Here is a 17,718-nt window from a genome sequence, read left to right as displayed (position 1 = left end):
CATTCGTAAGAGATCGCATTTCGAACAGTATTTTTTCATCCTTCTTTGGCCAATTCCATGCTTCACTTCCATACAATACGGTTGGAACCAGGGCTCCGTTGTAAACTGCCTGTTTAGCTTTCGCTGATAGGATTTTATTTGCTTTAAGTGATTTCAGTGCTCCGCTCACTTTCCATTATATATCATTATCAGTCTTTCCATCCCTAGAAACATTTTATTTGTTTTAATGATATTTTAATAAAAAAAATTCAAACCTAATTATTATCATGCGTATGGTGAATTTCTTAAGAATAAAATAGAATATCAAAAAATAATTCTCAAGTTATTTTTATTCGCATCATTGCGTCCGATTTACCAGGAGAACATCAAACCAAGCAGGTAAGAGTAACCTTTTCAATAAGCCCACTCACTCTTATCACTTGAACTTCACGTAAAGTCGCAGAAAGGGGGAGATAATTTTGCCGACACAAGTCTCGATTTATTGACATGTCAGAGGCAAGGCCTTGAATTTATAATGTTTCTTTCAGATATCTTACCCTGGCATAGAAACCTAAAAAATATTTTTAGGAATATGCCTATGTAGAAGATGAGGTGTATTTATTCTGGATCTGTATCGTCATTGATGGCAAATCTCGGGTTTAAAAAATTGATTCGACATGTATGAAGCAGAAGCCTAGTTGTATAATATTCGTTATGCTTGTATAATCTTAAATCGGTACCATTAAGATAAGAATGATTTAACTATCTGCTACTTTTATCTCTTTGGGTGGACATATCCGAATACTCGTATCGTTAAGTTACGATTGTCAAATATTGATTGCTCCAAAACGTTTCGCTTCATTAAACATATCGTAAAAAATGATACTTTATATCGGGTCGTGGTCCTGTCATTTCTCGATTTAAACTCACTCTTCCATAAATTTATTCAAATTTTTATATCGAGCCTATTAGCCCTACGAAAACAGTATGAGATTCAAAATATTTATGAACATAATAAGAACAATTTTATTATTTATTGATTCGGCATTAACTTTGTGGAATGACATGATTATTTTTTTAAAATGAAACACTTGAATATACCACTTTAATGAGTTTTATTTTTATTTACGACTAGTTTCGAAAACGACAGATGTTTTCATCTTCTGGTACAAATTGAAACTTAATTGTTTTAATTTGCACCAGAAGATGAAAACATCTGTGGTTTTCGAAACTAGTCGTAAATAAAAATAAAACTCATTAAAGTGGTATATTCAAGTGTTTAATTTTAATAAAATAATAAGAACAATATTTATAAAACGATGATTTGAAGTATTTGGTACGATTAAAATTTAAATTATGTTGATTATAGACCACTTTAAAAGGTTGCTAATAATTATTTTACTTATTTTATTTTAAAGCGGTAAAGTTTAGCTTATTAGATTAAAAATACCTACAGTAAAATTATTAATGAAAATTTTTAACTGTTATATTTTTTTATTTTTTTTATATATTTAATATAGTAACATTTTTAGTACAACATAATACATTTTCTAAACATTTAAACAAATGGCAAACTTTTAGTTTTAGATTCGCTGTGCCTCTCCAAAAAAGAGACTGAGCTCTTGTGCTTGAAGAGTGACTTACACTCATGGTTTAATGTTTTATATAATTAATGGTATAATAGTCTTTTTTAATTTATTTTAAGATTTATATGTAATGGGCATTAATTTTTTTCTTAAGAATTTTTATATCTTCTACTTTTTAAAATTTCTTTAGGGAGTTTATTGAAATATTTTTCATTCCCAAAAATTTTAAGTTTTGTTGTATATTCTTTCTTATTTTCCTAATCTCACTGACTAGTTTCAAGGATATTTGCAAATATTTGCTTTGTTTGTGTATCTTAAATCCTTAAATGACCTTTATTTTTTTACCTTTATATCACGAGAACCATTCAAAGAAAAACAACAACATTTTAAATATTTTTATAAAGATTAAAGTGTCTAGTCGCATAAGTTAACGCTTGGCTTGCATTGGTCGGGCGACATTTATCTCGTTATGGGTATCTTATGAATTCTACCTTAATCCGCTGCGACCAGTTTTTTTTCGAAATAGATATTCGCCTCTATTTCGGTTAAATTAACATTTTATCATGGCTATCACGAAGATTTAAATATCCCATTAGCTTTTGAAAATTTTATAACACGTTAATTATTCCAGTCTGTGAGATTGTGATTTTTTACAGTTTTATTAATAGAAACATGTGACTACGATTTTTTTTAACATTATTTGATTGGTATTAATAAAATAGGAAGCTATCACAAATGTCAGGGAAAAAATCGTGGGTTTTGATAATAATATCACGTTTTCAACTTTTTTACATTTTTGTTAGTGAGTTATTGGAAATCATGTCAGATCGATATTGAATAAGTGTATGGTATTATTTTTCCATATACCCTTAGCTAGTAATTACTAGACGAATATTTCTTGTACATATTTATTTATGAAAACCGGTATACTCTTCGTTTTATCTATTAAATCAGTGATAAGCTACAGTTTTGTGCTAAGTTTAATTACAAAGTAACTAGATTTTATCTTGACAACAAGATGGAGATATATTAATTAAGACGGTAGTCCACAATCTCGAATTAAATGTGAATTTTTCTAATTTCTCTTCGGTAAGAGTTTTCCTTTGTCTTTTACTGCTGCTTCATACTGTTTTTGGGTGATTCCATTAGTTGTTATTTGGGGTTGCTACGCAATGCATAATAAAAATAACATTTAGAATTTTTTTCACGGAGTGTGTGGAAGTTTTTGGTAAGGGAATGTAATTAATTATGAGTATTTTAATGTTTTCAATGTTTTAATAAACCCTGATGATTTCAAAGTTCTTGTCGAAACCGGTAGGTTAAAGTGTACTAATAATAAAAAAGTGGTTAAAACAAAGTTGTTTAATTTTATAAAGTTTATAAAATGTGCCACAAAGTATTTGCGAAAAACATTCAAGAAATGTTTCCCTTCGTAGTTAGTAGCAAGGAATCAGTAATTTCTTAACTTAATTAGAATAATGATAAGGAGAGTGTTATTTACTAACTTAATTTAAGCCTTTACTGATAGAGATGGCAGAAATTATTGTGCTGGGAAAATGGAAAATTTAGATGAAATATGGCCTGTCGTTGGCTCGCAATTAATAAAAAAACGTGATAATAATGACATATTGGGGTGAAATTCACTGTTTATGTACAATTATTTAAGCAAAAATTAGTTATTTATAATTATAACTATTGAGTATGTGTTATAGTAGGCTAGTTATCCCATTGATTTTATGGATGCTGCAGAAAGAAAACACGATTCGAAAGCTTGGGCCTAGGGGACCCTATTGTCTAAGACAGGGACCTACAACTTAAGGACAAAAAGAGCTGACTTCAACAGTCTAGTAAGACGATAAGTTCAAATGGAGCCAGGAAGAAGAGAATTATTTTGGCCTAATAAATTACAAATCCAAGTGTGTTTGGTATGATTATCTTGTTATGTCATGAACTCGTTTTTATGGGGTACAATAAATAATAAAATAGCAATTTATCTTGAGACTAGCCTCTTAATGAAACTACACGTTTGATATTTCAGATACTGCCAAAGCAATCGTTTCCGATACCTCGACCGTGCAAAGTCATTTATCATTTTAGATTAATTAGATGCGGTCATACACATGCGCGAACTAAATTGTTTACGATGGTCCATGGTGGGGCCGAACTTGTGAACTACAATTTACTACTAGATGTGTACACGCTCATGTGGCAACTTGCTAGTTTCTGAGAAGGTTATACGACGCACAAAATTTTAAACTTATCGTCGTAAAAGTACCAAGTTTTTTGATCGTGTAAAACTTCTCAACTCGCGCCTCGCCAAATATTGCCTAAGAGATTCTAATAAACATGAATATTTGTTTTATGAATTAATTTTAAAATAACATTGGTTTGATAATGCCCTAACAAGGCGAAAAAATTGTCACAATATATTTTTTTATGTGTTTTTGTTAATAAAATACAACTTAGTCGACTCAAAAAATCTGTATTTGATTTAAAATTAATACATTAATTAAAATGGAGTTCTGCAAATTAAACGCCAAATCAATAAATAAATTAATATTTTTGACTGCTTCACTTAGTTTTACGTAGTATTAAGAACTTTTTTGGTGTTATTTACAAATCATCATAAAACTGCATCAATTCAATTTACTGATCCGTGATCCATAATATAGAAAACCCTCATAAGTATATCAATTATATTTTTTCATTGCTTAAAGGTTTGATACACAAGTAAAGTTTGGACTCAGTTATAATTGAAACAACGCAACGATTTAAACTAACTGTTATTTTTAGTTTAAAAAAAATACAATTAAATCCTGTCTTTATATATTTTTGTTGTTGTTTTTTAGATTAAACAGACACATAATAAATATTTCCACAAAGTAAGCAATAATAAGGAGAGTGTTTTATTACCATACCACAAAGTTATAAATGCTTTTAATATACAAAATATAAAATATATTGTTTTACGAAATATCTCCAACCATCTCTAAAGATGATATTGCTACTGGTTAGATTATTAAATGCCGAATGCATAAAAAACTGTCATGTATTATGATAATAATTTCTTCATATGGTGCTCGCTCATCACAAACGCATACTTTCCTGATACACCGCTAGTGCTTCAGATAGAAGATTGACATTCTTTGTCCGTGACGCTTGGTTTGACATGCTGTCTGTCTGCCTGTTAGTGTCACTGACTAACAGTTAAAAAGTTTACGAACGAAAGTACAGTACTGACAATATTCTTATAAAATAAAATAAAAATCCTTCTTCGACTAGTTTACTTTGTAACTCCACTTTACCAACGTATCTTTAACAAAATTCTTAGGCCGGGAGATCAGAAAGAAAGTCATTGGCAAAATTTAGCATGAATTTGACTAATATGATAGTTATAGGTCCAACGCGCGTGGTGTAAGCAGAAAATGCTTAAAAAAGAATCTTATTACGGACAAAAATAAACTCATTATTTACAAGTATAAAACCTCGATTTCATTTATATAGATGAAGAAGATTATGAAGTCTGTGTATTTACAGGGCTTATGACCTGTTGTAGGCTGGTTAAGTTATTACTTATTTACATGCAGCATTCACCAATTCTACCATGATTGACAACCACACTACTCATTTTTTTGGAACTCCTAGATAAATTCATCAATCTACAATTGCACAATCATAAACAGTACATATGAGTTCACCACAGCCATCATTGTTGGATTGAGGAAAGCCTTTATTAAGCAGTGACACTTTATTTAACGTAAGCTTATGGCGATCATAACCCTGTAAATACCAAGACTACCATATTCTTCTTCATTTATGTTGGTATGTCAAAAATATTTAAAAAAACAACTCCTAAGTGGAGGTTATCCAGATTTGTGAACAATCATTTGGAGACACTCAAAATGTAATTTACTTTGAATACACTAAATTATTTCATTAATTGATTCGGGGGTTGCTTTGTGGTAAAATCTAACCATTATTTATTGTAGTTTTACTTAAACACCGCATGCAATAAAACACGTGTCACAATAGATTTTAAGAAATTGTGGTATTTTCTTTAGTAAAATTTAAATAAAAAAAACATCAAATTATTTTTCAATTTGATTTTTTAACCTTTGCTCTCGAAAATAAAACACATTTATTTTCACTTTGTGTATCCTCAATCAAGCCGCCCAAAGACATAATGTTATCTTATCACGACAGCGTATTTCTAGACCAGATAATAATTCAATCCCTAACAGTGTAATGGAATACTGGTATGTAAATGTACTCCCTAAAACGAGCGGCATTAAGCCGTACTCCAAGGATGCATTAATAATATCTAATAATAACAAATAACTGCTTGACGGATGACAGATTAAAAACGGAGATATGAACATAACTCGAGGTATTAGAGGAGACATCTTTCTAAGAAATTTTATCCTATTTTGTACCTACTTGAAATGTCACATGGAAAATATCCTTCGTAAAGTATTAAGTTTGATTTTGTGTCGATGGCTTTCTTTCATAGAGCTACATCTGGGAATAAGTAATTACTAGATGATTTATTTAACTTAGAAATTATTAATTTTTATGCATTTCCGAATGGAAACATGTACCTATCTTAAAAGATATTCGTTGTTTTTAAAGAAAAAAGGTATACCTTTGGGGAACTGGGAGTGGTATTCGAATATAGTAAAACAAATAGTAAACAAATATTTTTTACTTGTTCTATGGATCTGGGGCATTGATATCTATCCATAATATATGACTTGTCATTCACAAAAATGTTAATTTCTATAATCACCAACGGAATCGACATTTACTACTTACACCATACTTACTTCATATATTTCGAGTATAAAATATACTTTCAGTGAGGAAAGAATAGTAAAACAAATTTAGGCGAATCTGGTTGGTAATAGAAGAAGACCGAGGAAAACTTGGCATGATGAAGTATTTCAAATGCTTGAAAGTTGTCTTGTCAGGAGCCGGAATAATCGGCGGGTATGTATGAGGAGATGCATGAAAGTGGAAGAGGCGAAGATTGTTCGCAAAAACAGATTGGTGTGGCGTCCGATTCTCTCTCTACCCCTGCGGAGAAGCGCCGTGATGGTAAGTTTGTGAGTTTTAGTTAAAAAAAACTGTGTGTAAAATATTATACTTAATTACTCACTAATGCTAGTAAAATGTTGAGTTTCTATTTTATCTTCAAATTTTTGAGTGTGAGCAGCAAAATGACATTTTTAACACTTTCCTTATCATTCATCGTTTACTTTGTGTAATACCACTCTAAATTGCTATTACCATACCACAAAGTTAACAATGCCTTTAGTATACACAATATAAAATGTATTTTCGAAAAATTCATAAGTATTACAGCTTCTTAACGAATCGCAACTGTTTATTATGTTTCAGTTTTCTAAAGATTATTTACTATAGTAAATTACCTGAACGTATACACGAATACTAAAAAAAGTACAAGTTGTCATTCGCCTATCGTTTTTAGGATCTACGTCACAGTGATTAGTGTCTCGGTCGACATTTTCGTCCCTGAATTGGTTTAAGATTAATATTAATTTATTAATACGGACAAGTATATGATTCAGGTTATATAATGAGATGTAAATCTCCCGCCTTTGTTCCTATACGCTTACCGCCAATTTTATCTATGACTTCATCCCACCTCATTATATTTATAATTGGAACACTTAATGATTTATAGACGTTGCGTGGAAAGGTTTTTTTCGAGGTGAAAGAGAATCAATATCGTATTCATTACTTCAGTCGAAACGAATCGAATGCTTTATTACATCATTAGAATTTATTATAGTATAGGAAATTCTAAAATTCTGCTTTTTGAAATAGGTACCTATCTGTTTAAAATATCAGAATCTAAAAATAATCATAATCAAACCATGTCTACAGTCTTTTTTTTAATTTTTAATAATTTTCTCATTGATGTTATGTAAATGTCATTACAACATTTTTTGTTTTTGTTTTTACCGTACTTGAGAATTTAAGTGACATTTTAATCACGTAGATTTAAGCTTTGTCTGTATTTTCAAAAACCAATATTAAGTTTGTTTGAAAAAATGGGGTCTTAAACATCGATTGTTACCTCGAAATATCGTTAAATTCGAAGGAATAGAATTAAATATTAAAATAGTCCAGGGAGCAATGTTTGAATCTCGGTCTGTTTAAGGTGTTTTAACATTTTAATTTCCAAGGTACGCGATAGGAGATCTCAATTCCTGTTCGATCTACGCACCTCCCACCGTGGTTATCTGATCAGGAGTGCATAAAATCTCTCAGCTCAAACAAATAACTCACCGCACTATGATATTACCTCCGCTAGCCTCCTACCACCCCCGGTAGGTACTAGTTACAGCTAATACCAGGCTTTCACGAAGATCGCGGGATGAGGAACGCTGAACAAATTGCATCTCACGAACCGTTTATTATTTTTACTTTCTGCTGCATTATGTTTCTCTGGTATTTCGCACGCGTACAATTTGAGATGATTGTACGTCATATATTAAGATTTCCACGTGATTTATGCATGAATCATATAAATCGTAAATTCACCTTTTAATTGCTGCGAGTTTGAGAAAGAATAGCGAATACTTTGTTTCATTATTTTATTGTATGCAAACATGGAATTTAATTTCTTAATAATATCATATTTCGTACTATAATTGCGGGTTTTGTCATGCATTGAGTTTATTCGCTTTACTCGCAATGATCACATATGGACATATTTATTGCCTCAATTTTTCACTCCGATAACCTGTGATTCGAGCGATTTATTTGTTTACCAAATTTATTATCCATAACCACCGGACACTGGAGTAATGTTAGAATTGATAATACCCTTCTCGTTAAATTATTATTATTTTAATTGCACACTTAGGGAAATACTTAACATGTTATTTACGAACCGGTTAATGTTATTAATTGCGAGAACAAATCGAGTTTCTTCCTCCGATGTCGTCGGTAAAGTTTAAAATTGAAAACATTGGCAAATACATAATATTACACCAGGAGATTCCCATCGCAGAATCCTCGGTTCAGCCTCCAACACGTATCACACGGAGATTTATACTCCTCATAGGAACCTTGCCATTTCATTATAAATATTTATAGTCACTTAAGTTTCTCTTCTAGACGCATCTTAACCCGTTGAATGCGACAATTATTAAGAATGCAATATTTCTAGCAATTTTATTTCAGTACAACTAATTATGTAAAATTACAGTATGATTGCCAATTTTATTATTCAAATAGAATGCAAAATTTTATGCAGTTTTATTTTCGAACACCTAATTACTTATATCATTTTACAGTAGGTCCGCCGAATTCATCCTTGAAATATGATTTGTTTTAAGTTGTGTGCCTTACTTTACTTGTGGACGGTGACATATTTTATTTTAAGTTATTATACCGAACATAAAGAGGATTTAAAAAAAATTCAACTTTATTTAGTTTTTAATTAAATGAGTATTTTTTAAGATCTTCCGAAAATAAAAGATTCTCATTTTATTTCGCATTGCGTATTATGTTTCGATATAAGAGTAAAAAATGTTCTTAGTCACCTTCTATTCTCCCCAACTCACAGACCTATTAAAGGAAACATAAAGTGCGTTTTAGTCTTCGGATATACTAATAACGCATGTGACGAAAGTAATTTGTGTATATTAAACTCTCACAGCTATGGCAATAGTGAATATCGCTCTTTGCACACTAAAGTAGTAATCGTCCTGACGAAGAGACGGGTGTGTTTCGCAATCGTTAGACAAATATCTCATTATGTTTTCAAATACTTGAGTACCGTTTTGTGAATATGTCTTACCATAAAATAAATGCTTTAAATGTAATTACCATAATTGATTGATGTTTGACTCGATTCGAATTGATTTAGCGCATATATATTAGGCAGCTTGCTGTGCTCGATTACGCTTCACTGTGTCATCATATTTATCAATTATTTTATTGTAATTCAATATTATCGACCCACTTTCATGGTGAGGTTAGATCATGTTATATGAGGCGTTAATGTTTGCTTTATCGTTCTTAAAGCTTGTGTTCCATCGAGTCTGACCCGAGTCTAGTCAGTCCAAGTCGAGTCCATCCCGGGTGTTGTTCGGGCGCGGCACCAATTATTATGCAGTTATCTAGCAAGTTCTGCAATTATATTTATCAACCTCTCCGTTCCTCCACAATATTTCACTTCTTCTCATTTGTTATTAATTTCAGTCTCGCGCCAAGTAATTTATTATCACTAGCGATTCATAAACACTGGACTTGGTTTTTCTTTTCTCCCATAGCGTGTTATTAATATCCGAACTTGATTTACTTACTCGGCGAATCGAAATCAGCGGTATAGTTATTAAGAAAAAGCGTTAATTAACATTTTTAATTTGGTCATAAATAATTAGATAACGAATCAAAATATTTATCTTTACAAATTTTGATTTATTCTTTTCGCAGATTTATCGCGTACCTCCGAATTGATGTCTCTGTATTAAATGAACCGGCTATAAATTATAAAATATTTATGCATTGCAAAAATTCTGCCATTTATATGACGTTTTTTAAATTATTTCAAACTCCTTTTAAAATCACTCGTAAGCTATTAGATGTTTAATTGAAATTAAATAATAATATACTTCTTTTTTTATTTTATTTTAAATGTGTCTCAAATTGATTTGTAATATGCATCATTCTTTACTTTATTGTGAAAGAATATGTTAGTCTGAGCATCCCAGGTCTTACGATCTGGCATTTGGCTGGCTTAAGCGATCACATTATACACTTGTTTAACGTTCACCATTATGACCATTATTAACATCCTTTTTCTTGAAACTGCCGGTAAGGTTTTCGATACATTTTTGAAATATGACTGATCGTCAGTTGATGGATTAGTGATGTATGTATTAAGCTTATTCCTGTTAAACATAGGTGAGATTCATTCCGAAATATTTCGTATATATTTTTTTGGGCACAGCCTGAAATAACATTTTTTAGATACTTCTATTTCGACCACTTGATTTTAGCAATATTAATATTATTTATTATATCGGACACCGGATTATTCACCCTACAGATGAGATGTCAATTTCGAAGGTGTTTCAACTTGATATGAAACATGTTCCTTTTAAAATTCTGTAAATATCTTTTTTTTATTGTTTACTTATCTGTGTTTTAAGATAAATGTTTTAAATTAATAATCCGCAACTCTATCGCTACACTTACCGCTCAAATTGGCAGCTACGCGTCCATCAATTTTCAATAAACTTAGTATTACCGTTATTTACGCCACTGCATCGTACGAGTATCAACACTTATGTCCCGTTCCACAAGGGGTTCAAAAATGGCCCTTTTCAATAAATACTCAATTATTTTACTTCATTAACATAACTTGTGTTTTAAAAATAATAAAATGCTTTTTTTATTTATTTTACTTGGTAATTACCACTAATTCTCAAAATCTATTGTAATACGTGTTTCGATGAATTCACATTTTTCAAACACCTTATGTGAAACAAAGTTTAAAAATTAGAGTGCTGACCTCGAGACGTTGAAATACATATGTGGAGAGGGTAGAAGCTGTTTTTTTTTTAAAGGAACATGACACTTTAGTCATTTTCCCTTTATTAGCTATAAGTGTGGAAATTTACGACTGATAATATTTTATTAGTTATTGTTGTCATATTTGATTTTTATCTATTCAATGTTTACCAATCTCTCAAAAAAATATATTTCTTTATCATAATTCACTTTCCCTGATTATTGAATTTTCTTGTACTGATCCACAGTCGAAGTTTAATTTATGTATACTATTATATATTTTTAAAAATATGTAGTGGTTTTTAACAAGTAAAAAAAAAATAAGAATCATGGAAACATATTACCATAAAGTGCTGAATCAATAAGTACAATAATTCTTTCATATACAACATTTTGAGTGTGTGGATTCGGATCTCACATACTAATATAAGAGTTTCTGCTTAATAAAAAGCTTCTTTACATCTCACCAATAGATGTCTCTAGTGAAGTTTTAGTGATTCATGAACAAGGTTTCTAAATTGGTTCATATATATAGAATTTCCAAGAATTTGAGTAGTGTGGTTGTCAATAATGGGTAGAATTGGTGAATGTTACACGTGTGTAAAGTGATCACTCAAACCAGCCTATGACGGTCGTAAGCCCCGTAAATGCCCAGACTTCCATATTCTTCTTCATCTTTGATGAGATGTCAAAAAATAATATTCTTTCATATTTTAAAATCTCATTAAATTCAACCATCAAATTTTAATCTGCTTTATTTATCATAATGTGTATCGTGTTTTTATTTTGTATTATTTTTAATCCAATATTTAACATATTGTGACCAAATTTGTTAATATATTTAATTGTATTTATACCTTCGTAGACGTTTGTATGCCTTCGATCTTAAACTAATAAAATGTTTGGATGAAAAATGTGTACAAAAAATGGAAAATTAACATCAATATTTATTCCGGGAGACTGGCATCCGACGCACCCTGTACAAAACATGTTCTCCGCATCTAATCCATTTTGTTTGTGTTTTATTTCACCAGTATTCCGTATACTTTACCCTCCCTGCGAACAAGAAGCAGTTAGCGGCCTCGCCCATACCCTGTACTGCGTAATTCAATCTCAATCACTTGCTCCTCGGATACTTGCTTCGGTTTCCGTTAGACGGTAATTATATTTGCCAGAGAACACCAGCTCACCCGTACCTCCTAACAACTGCTCATCTCCTAATACTGGAGATTATAGGATATCGATTCGTGTTTTTCAATCTCTCCACTTATCTTCAGCGATGTTTCCTCTTCCATTGTTCTCATTACGGTCAGAGGGTTTATAAAACAAACTTATTGTGGTATGAAGCGTCTCATACCAATGTTATATTTTATTTGGTTCTGAAGGCTGACAAAAAAAATTTGATAGTAAATTTTAAAATGAATTGTATCCAATTATTTTTTGGCATCTCATCAAAGATGAAGAAGAATATGGAAGTCTGGGCATTTACGGGGATGACGACCGTCATAGGCTGGTTTAAGTGATCACTTTACACACGTGTAACATTCACCAATTCTACCCATTATTGACAATCACACCACTCAAATTCTTGGAAGTTCTATATATATGAACCAATTTAGAAACCTTGTTCATGAATCACTAGAACTTCACTACAGACATCGACTGGTGAGATGTAAAGAAGCTTTTTACTAAGCAGAAACTCTTATATTAGTATGTGAGGTCCGAATCCTGGATTATAATCACACACATGAGAAACGCCAGAAAATACCATTTTCATTTTTATTTTTTAAGCTTATAATTTGACCAGATAATTTATTTACAACATTTTGAGTGTGTCCAAATACAAATATTGTGTAGTATAAGTATTGTAGTACAAGTATTGTGTGTATAGTGTGTCCAAATATTTTGTGAACAAGTATTTGGACACACTCAAAATGTTGTAATTGTATCCAAGTTTTTAATCGCTTATTTTCGCTCCTAACTACATATTTATAAGAATAGGACTCGGCCACGCGTTGCTGCGGCTGAGTCTGTCTAAATAGAAAGAAAGAAATACATTTCTAATGTTTTGCTTCACAATGCTTGTGAAGGAATATAAATATATGAATGAACATTGAAATCTAAAACAAACAAAAAAATGTGCAATGTCAACAGCTTTCAAGAATAATTCTGTTCGATATGAGCATTGTTGAGTAATGCGTCTGTTGCTCTTACGTCCAACAGATGGCCCTGCCATTGCGGTAAAGGGTTTTTTTTTCAAAAAATCACTTTTTTATCTGAACTTACTAACTAACTAACCATCACGCCGCTTCCCTGCTGGGGTAGGCAGAGAGAATCGAACGCCACACCACTCTGTCCTTGCAAACATTATTCGCCTCTTACATACATTCATACATCTCCTCATACATACCCGACGATTATTACGACTCCTGACCCGGCCGGTTTCAAGTATTTGGCAAACCTGATTGTGTTAGGTTTTCCTCGGTCTTCCTCTGCTTCTTTTTCTAACTACATTTGCCTTATAAATTTGTTTTACCGTACTTTCCTCACTCATACGTTCCACATGTCCAAACCTTTCTTAATTTTATCTTTGACATTTCTAATTATTTTTTTTGTTATATTAGGTACTAATAAACTTTTGTTTTACATTTTTACAGTGTTGGGAAAATTGCGAGCTGCTTCAATCAAACTTCCAAGTCTGGGGTTCCATGTGCCAAGAGAAAGACATATGTGTAAGTACAATATATTTTAAAAACGTTATATTTTTCCAATTATTAATTAACCTGATTATAAACAAGTGTATCTTAATTCTTCAATTTTAATCAAACATTTTGTACATTATCAATTTCACTTTTTGAGAGGTTATAACTGTTTTATCAAAGCTTTAACAAAGAAAAGTTTTTCTTTATCGTCTCCCAGAGGACTTCCACTTTATGTCTTATTAGCCCATCCAATGTGCTGAAGCATTTTATTAGAATGATTGATTTCGGTAGATTAATATAAAGTTAGTCTGAAATTTATCAGGAAAACATAAATAAAATGGTTTGCATAAATACTGGTTATAATAAAAATCGAATAAAATTTGAAAAATTGAAAAATTTTGAAAAATGGTGAAGGTAGTCACAAATACAGCTATTCATACAGTGTGAAATAAATAACATGCTTTAAAAAAAAATGCGAACTTTGTTTTAAACCACTTTATTGTGGTGCTATGTTTCCAACTGGTTTTGATAAGCACCCTTCCTTCTTCAGAGATGATAGGTTGTACTTATCATTAAAAAAGTTGAAATACATATTTTTTACTATCAAAATCAAGACGTGGATTATTAAAGTAGGTACCAATTAACAAAGTTATATAAAATGATCGGGTATGTAAATTTAATAATGCGTATTCGTATAGAGATATGCCTGCTAATTTAAGAGAATCGAAGCAAATAAATATACAGACCACGACAATTGGACAATCGTCATTGTTCCTCGAATGCAGCCGAACGCGCCTTAATTGAATATTTCCATTAAGTTTAATTGAATCATTGCTTAAGGAGCCGACTTACGTAAAGTCATGTTTATATGTGTTAGTCCAACTTGCTGCGGACACGGCGGTGTCTCTTATCATCTCCGGCATGAACAAAACGGCGTCCCAGGCTCCCAGGATCCCCAGCCAACAATTGCAACAATCGGGTCGCGTTGTCGCGCCATCTCATCCTTGTAATAGCTGTTGCGACACTGCGAACAGCATCAACCCGACCATACAGATAATAAACATACCGGAGATGTTCATGGTACACTAGAAGCTTACAGCTAGCCGTACGAATGTGAAAATGTCCCAGCATATTAAACGGCGCGCAAAGACATGATTATATAAAGAACAAACACTCTTCCTGTTTAAAAAAATATTATTTTTGAGCTAAAAGGTTATATTTTATATGAAGGGAATAAAATACATTAAATTTGCGACCTGACACTGGTTGGGTTACGTGATCACTTGCTAAACTGGGCAACGTTAACTTTTGTTTATTTATTCTTTTCATGTACAAAAAACATACATTTGAGGTCTTATTGCGAAGAAGCAATAACTTCCTACCAACCATAAATAGTCTAGTGATATTGGTCAAAATGTTTGATACCTTATATAACGGTTTGCAATCGAAGGTAGATAGTCCTTGAATATAAAGTCTAAATGAAAAAGAAAGAAAAATCATAGAATAAAATTGACTGCTGTATCAATTTAGCAACTTTTATATATATGTATATATATATATATATATATATATATATATATATATATATATATATATATATATATATATATATATATATATATATATATATATATATATATATATATATATATATATATATATATATTGAAGATTCTCCACCATTATACAAGAACTCTTCTAAATTATTTTACATATCAGGAGCTTGTATATTTTGATACATGTATTATTTTGAGGGTAAATCAGATTTCGTTAAAATAAAAATAAAAATATAATTTTCTTCTCCTGTTTTTACTATTTTTAATGTATTACCATACATATTAAATTTCTTAATTTCGAGTGGCTCGCTTGGGCACCCTACGAAGTATTCGAAGGAGTAAAGATCTGTTAAATTTCCGTTTCCGACGCTTGTCCATCACTTGGAAGCATTTTAGGGGAATGTAAACATCTCAAACTACCAGGAGCACATATACGGAAGCGGGTATTAACATTGCTAAAACGGCGACATTTCTCCATTAAAAATTAACATTCCAGCACTCGGAACAGGAATTTTCCCAGTGAATATTCACACCATACAATGAGGGAGTGATGAGCATCACTAATTCCTCAGATTTTCCATTCACAAAGGCGCTCAGGATTCCGTTAATGATTTAGTAACTCGTATTCCTTTGTTATTTTACTTAACTAAAACGTATTCTAATTAATTCTTTGGCTATGTAGAATTATAAATTTTCCCCGAAGACATGTTCGTATGCATAATTGATATGCTTTCAGGGGTACTAGATCTCAAAATTACTCGCAATATCTGAATATATAAAATAAAATATGGATGTATAGTTATGTTTGAATACGAACTCCGTTAATCATCAAAATTATTTTTTGACAGCCCTGCAATTTGTTCATTCAGAAACGCATCAATCAACAGGAATAAATGATACTCGTTTTGCTGGTTCGAAATTGCGCCCGATTTCACGAATCGCGTTTAAATTTCCAATCTTCGTCCCGTTGCCATCTTAATTACGAAATCAAATAAACATTCATATTCTAAAACGGTTTTCGCCGCGCTATTTGTTTTAAAGATTCCTCTTTTCCCGGGAGCGGCGCTTCTAATTACATTATGAAAATTCCATATTCAGAGACGTCGCCGTCCGCGGGAGACGAGCAAGACGCGAGTCTAAGATTTACAATGTTTAAATTAAAACGAAGGGAATAAATGAATGCGGCAAGCGATAGATGGCAGTTAGTACTACTGCGCTCCGGTAACGGTAATAGCGTCAAAGCTCCATTAGGGATTCCATTGAACCCTGAATGAATTGGGCTGCCCGGCGCCATTTAAATTGTAAGGCAGTCACGCTGAATTATTATTCCCATTTAGGGCTGAACAAGCTATACTATACGGAGACAAGGAATCGTATTTGTGCGGTGGAATCGACAATGGCGTAAGTTTTTCATCGGCCGTGTTCCTCATCCCCGAGGAACGGAAAACTTCAGATATCGTAGTCATAGATATAGGAGAAAGTGACCAAGTGCATTTTTAACAAAAACGTGATACTATTTGATATCTTACTAGCTTAATATTGCCCTGAAAAAATCCCGAAGGATTTTAAACTTGGAAACATAATATATTGACCTGTTAAAAATGACTAACTGCATTGATGTTTATTTTCTTGCCAAACAAAGGTGACTTAAATGGCCCTCCTGAACATTTTACAGTTTGTTAGTTGGTCACTTTCTCGTGTACGACTACGATATATTTTTCAAACCACTGTTTCCTATGCTCTGAAGCTCTATTCTGTTTCTTCATTTGGCCAGATTATTAAGCAACCTTTTCGCGAACAGGCTTTCTAAATTAAACCGTTCTGCTGTCTGTTTTTGTTATTTTTCAAACAGTGTAACCGAAGATTGATGTACTTCATTATCCTATAGCCCAAACTCTTTCGCACACGTATTTCTCTCCGGTTCATCTATATCTTCCTGTAAACCAACTTAAATCGCGCGGCGTTACTTAATGGTCCCTTCTCTCAACAATTGTTTCTACCCTTCTTCGCAATTTATCTAGCGCCATCTATTACACGTTAACACGCTCTCCCGCCTCCCTTCTCCTCTGCAGATCAATGCCAATGGTAGGACGCCATTACGAAGGATGGTGTTAGAACGGGAATGTGAGAATTCTACCGCCTGCCTTAATTAGGAACGGAGGGCCGCGAACATGTAAAAAGCGCCTATAATTGATGCCGGACGAAATTCCTTCACGGCGCGAACTAAATCGACAAGTTTTATCTCGGAAGTACACTTTTCATGCCAGGCGAAAGTACGTTAATCGTTCCTCACCTTCCACATGGTATAAATTAGCATCATCTGTACCAATTTTCGTGAGAAATAAC

The 17,718-nt window shown here is 32.1% G+C and overlaps 1 protein-coding gene across 2 annotated transcripts in view; it reads left to right on the top strand.

Annotated features, from left to right (window-relative positions):
* The window catches only part of LOC148309401 (uncharacterized), a 353,264-nt gene that overhangs the window by 306,888 nt on the left and 28,658 nt on the right, over nt 1–17,718 (top strand). For both annotated transcript variants that reach the window (XM_088260145.1, XM_088260146.1), the window contains one exon: nt 13,772–13,846. In XM_088260145.1, coding sequence (XP_088116271.1) covers nt 13,772–13,846 — 75 coding nt within the window. The remainder of the gene's footprint in view (nt 1–13,771; nt 13,847–17,718) is intronic.

This window comes from Brachycentrus maculatus, unplaced genomic scaffold (assembly GCF_059751285.1).
Source record: "Brachycentrus maculatus isolate JH-2025_06_01 unplaced genomic scaffold, ASM5975128v1 h1tg000125l, whole genome shotgun sequence".
In the NCBI taxonomy this organism is placed as follows: Eukaryota; Metazoa; Arthropoda; class Insecta; order Trichoptera; family Brachycentridae; genus Brachycentrus; species Brachycentrus maculatus.
This window is presented reverse-complemented; position numbering and strand designations above follow the sequence as displayed.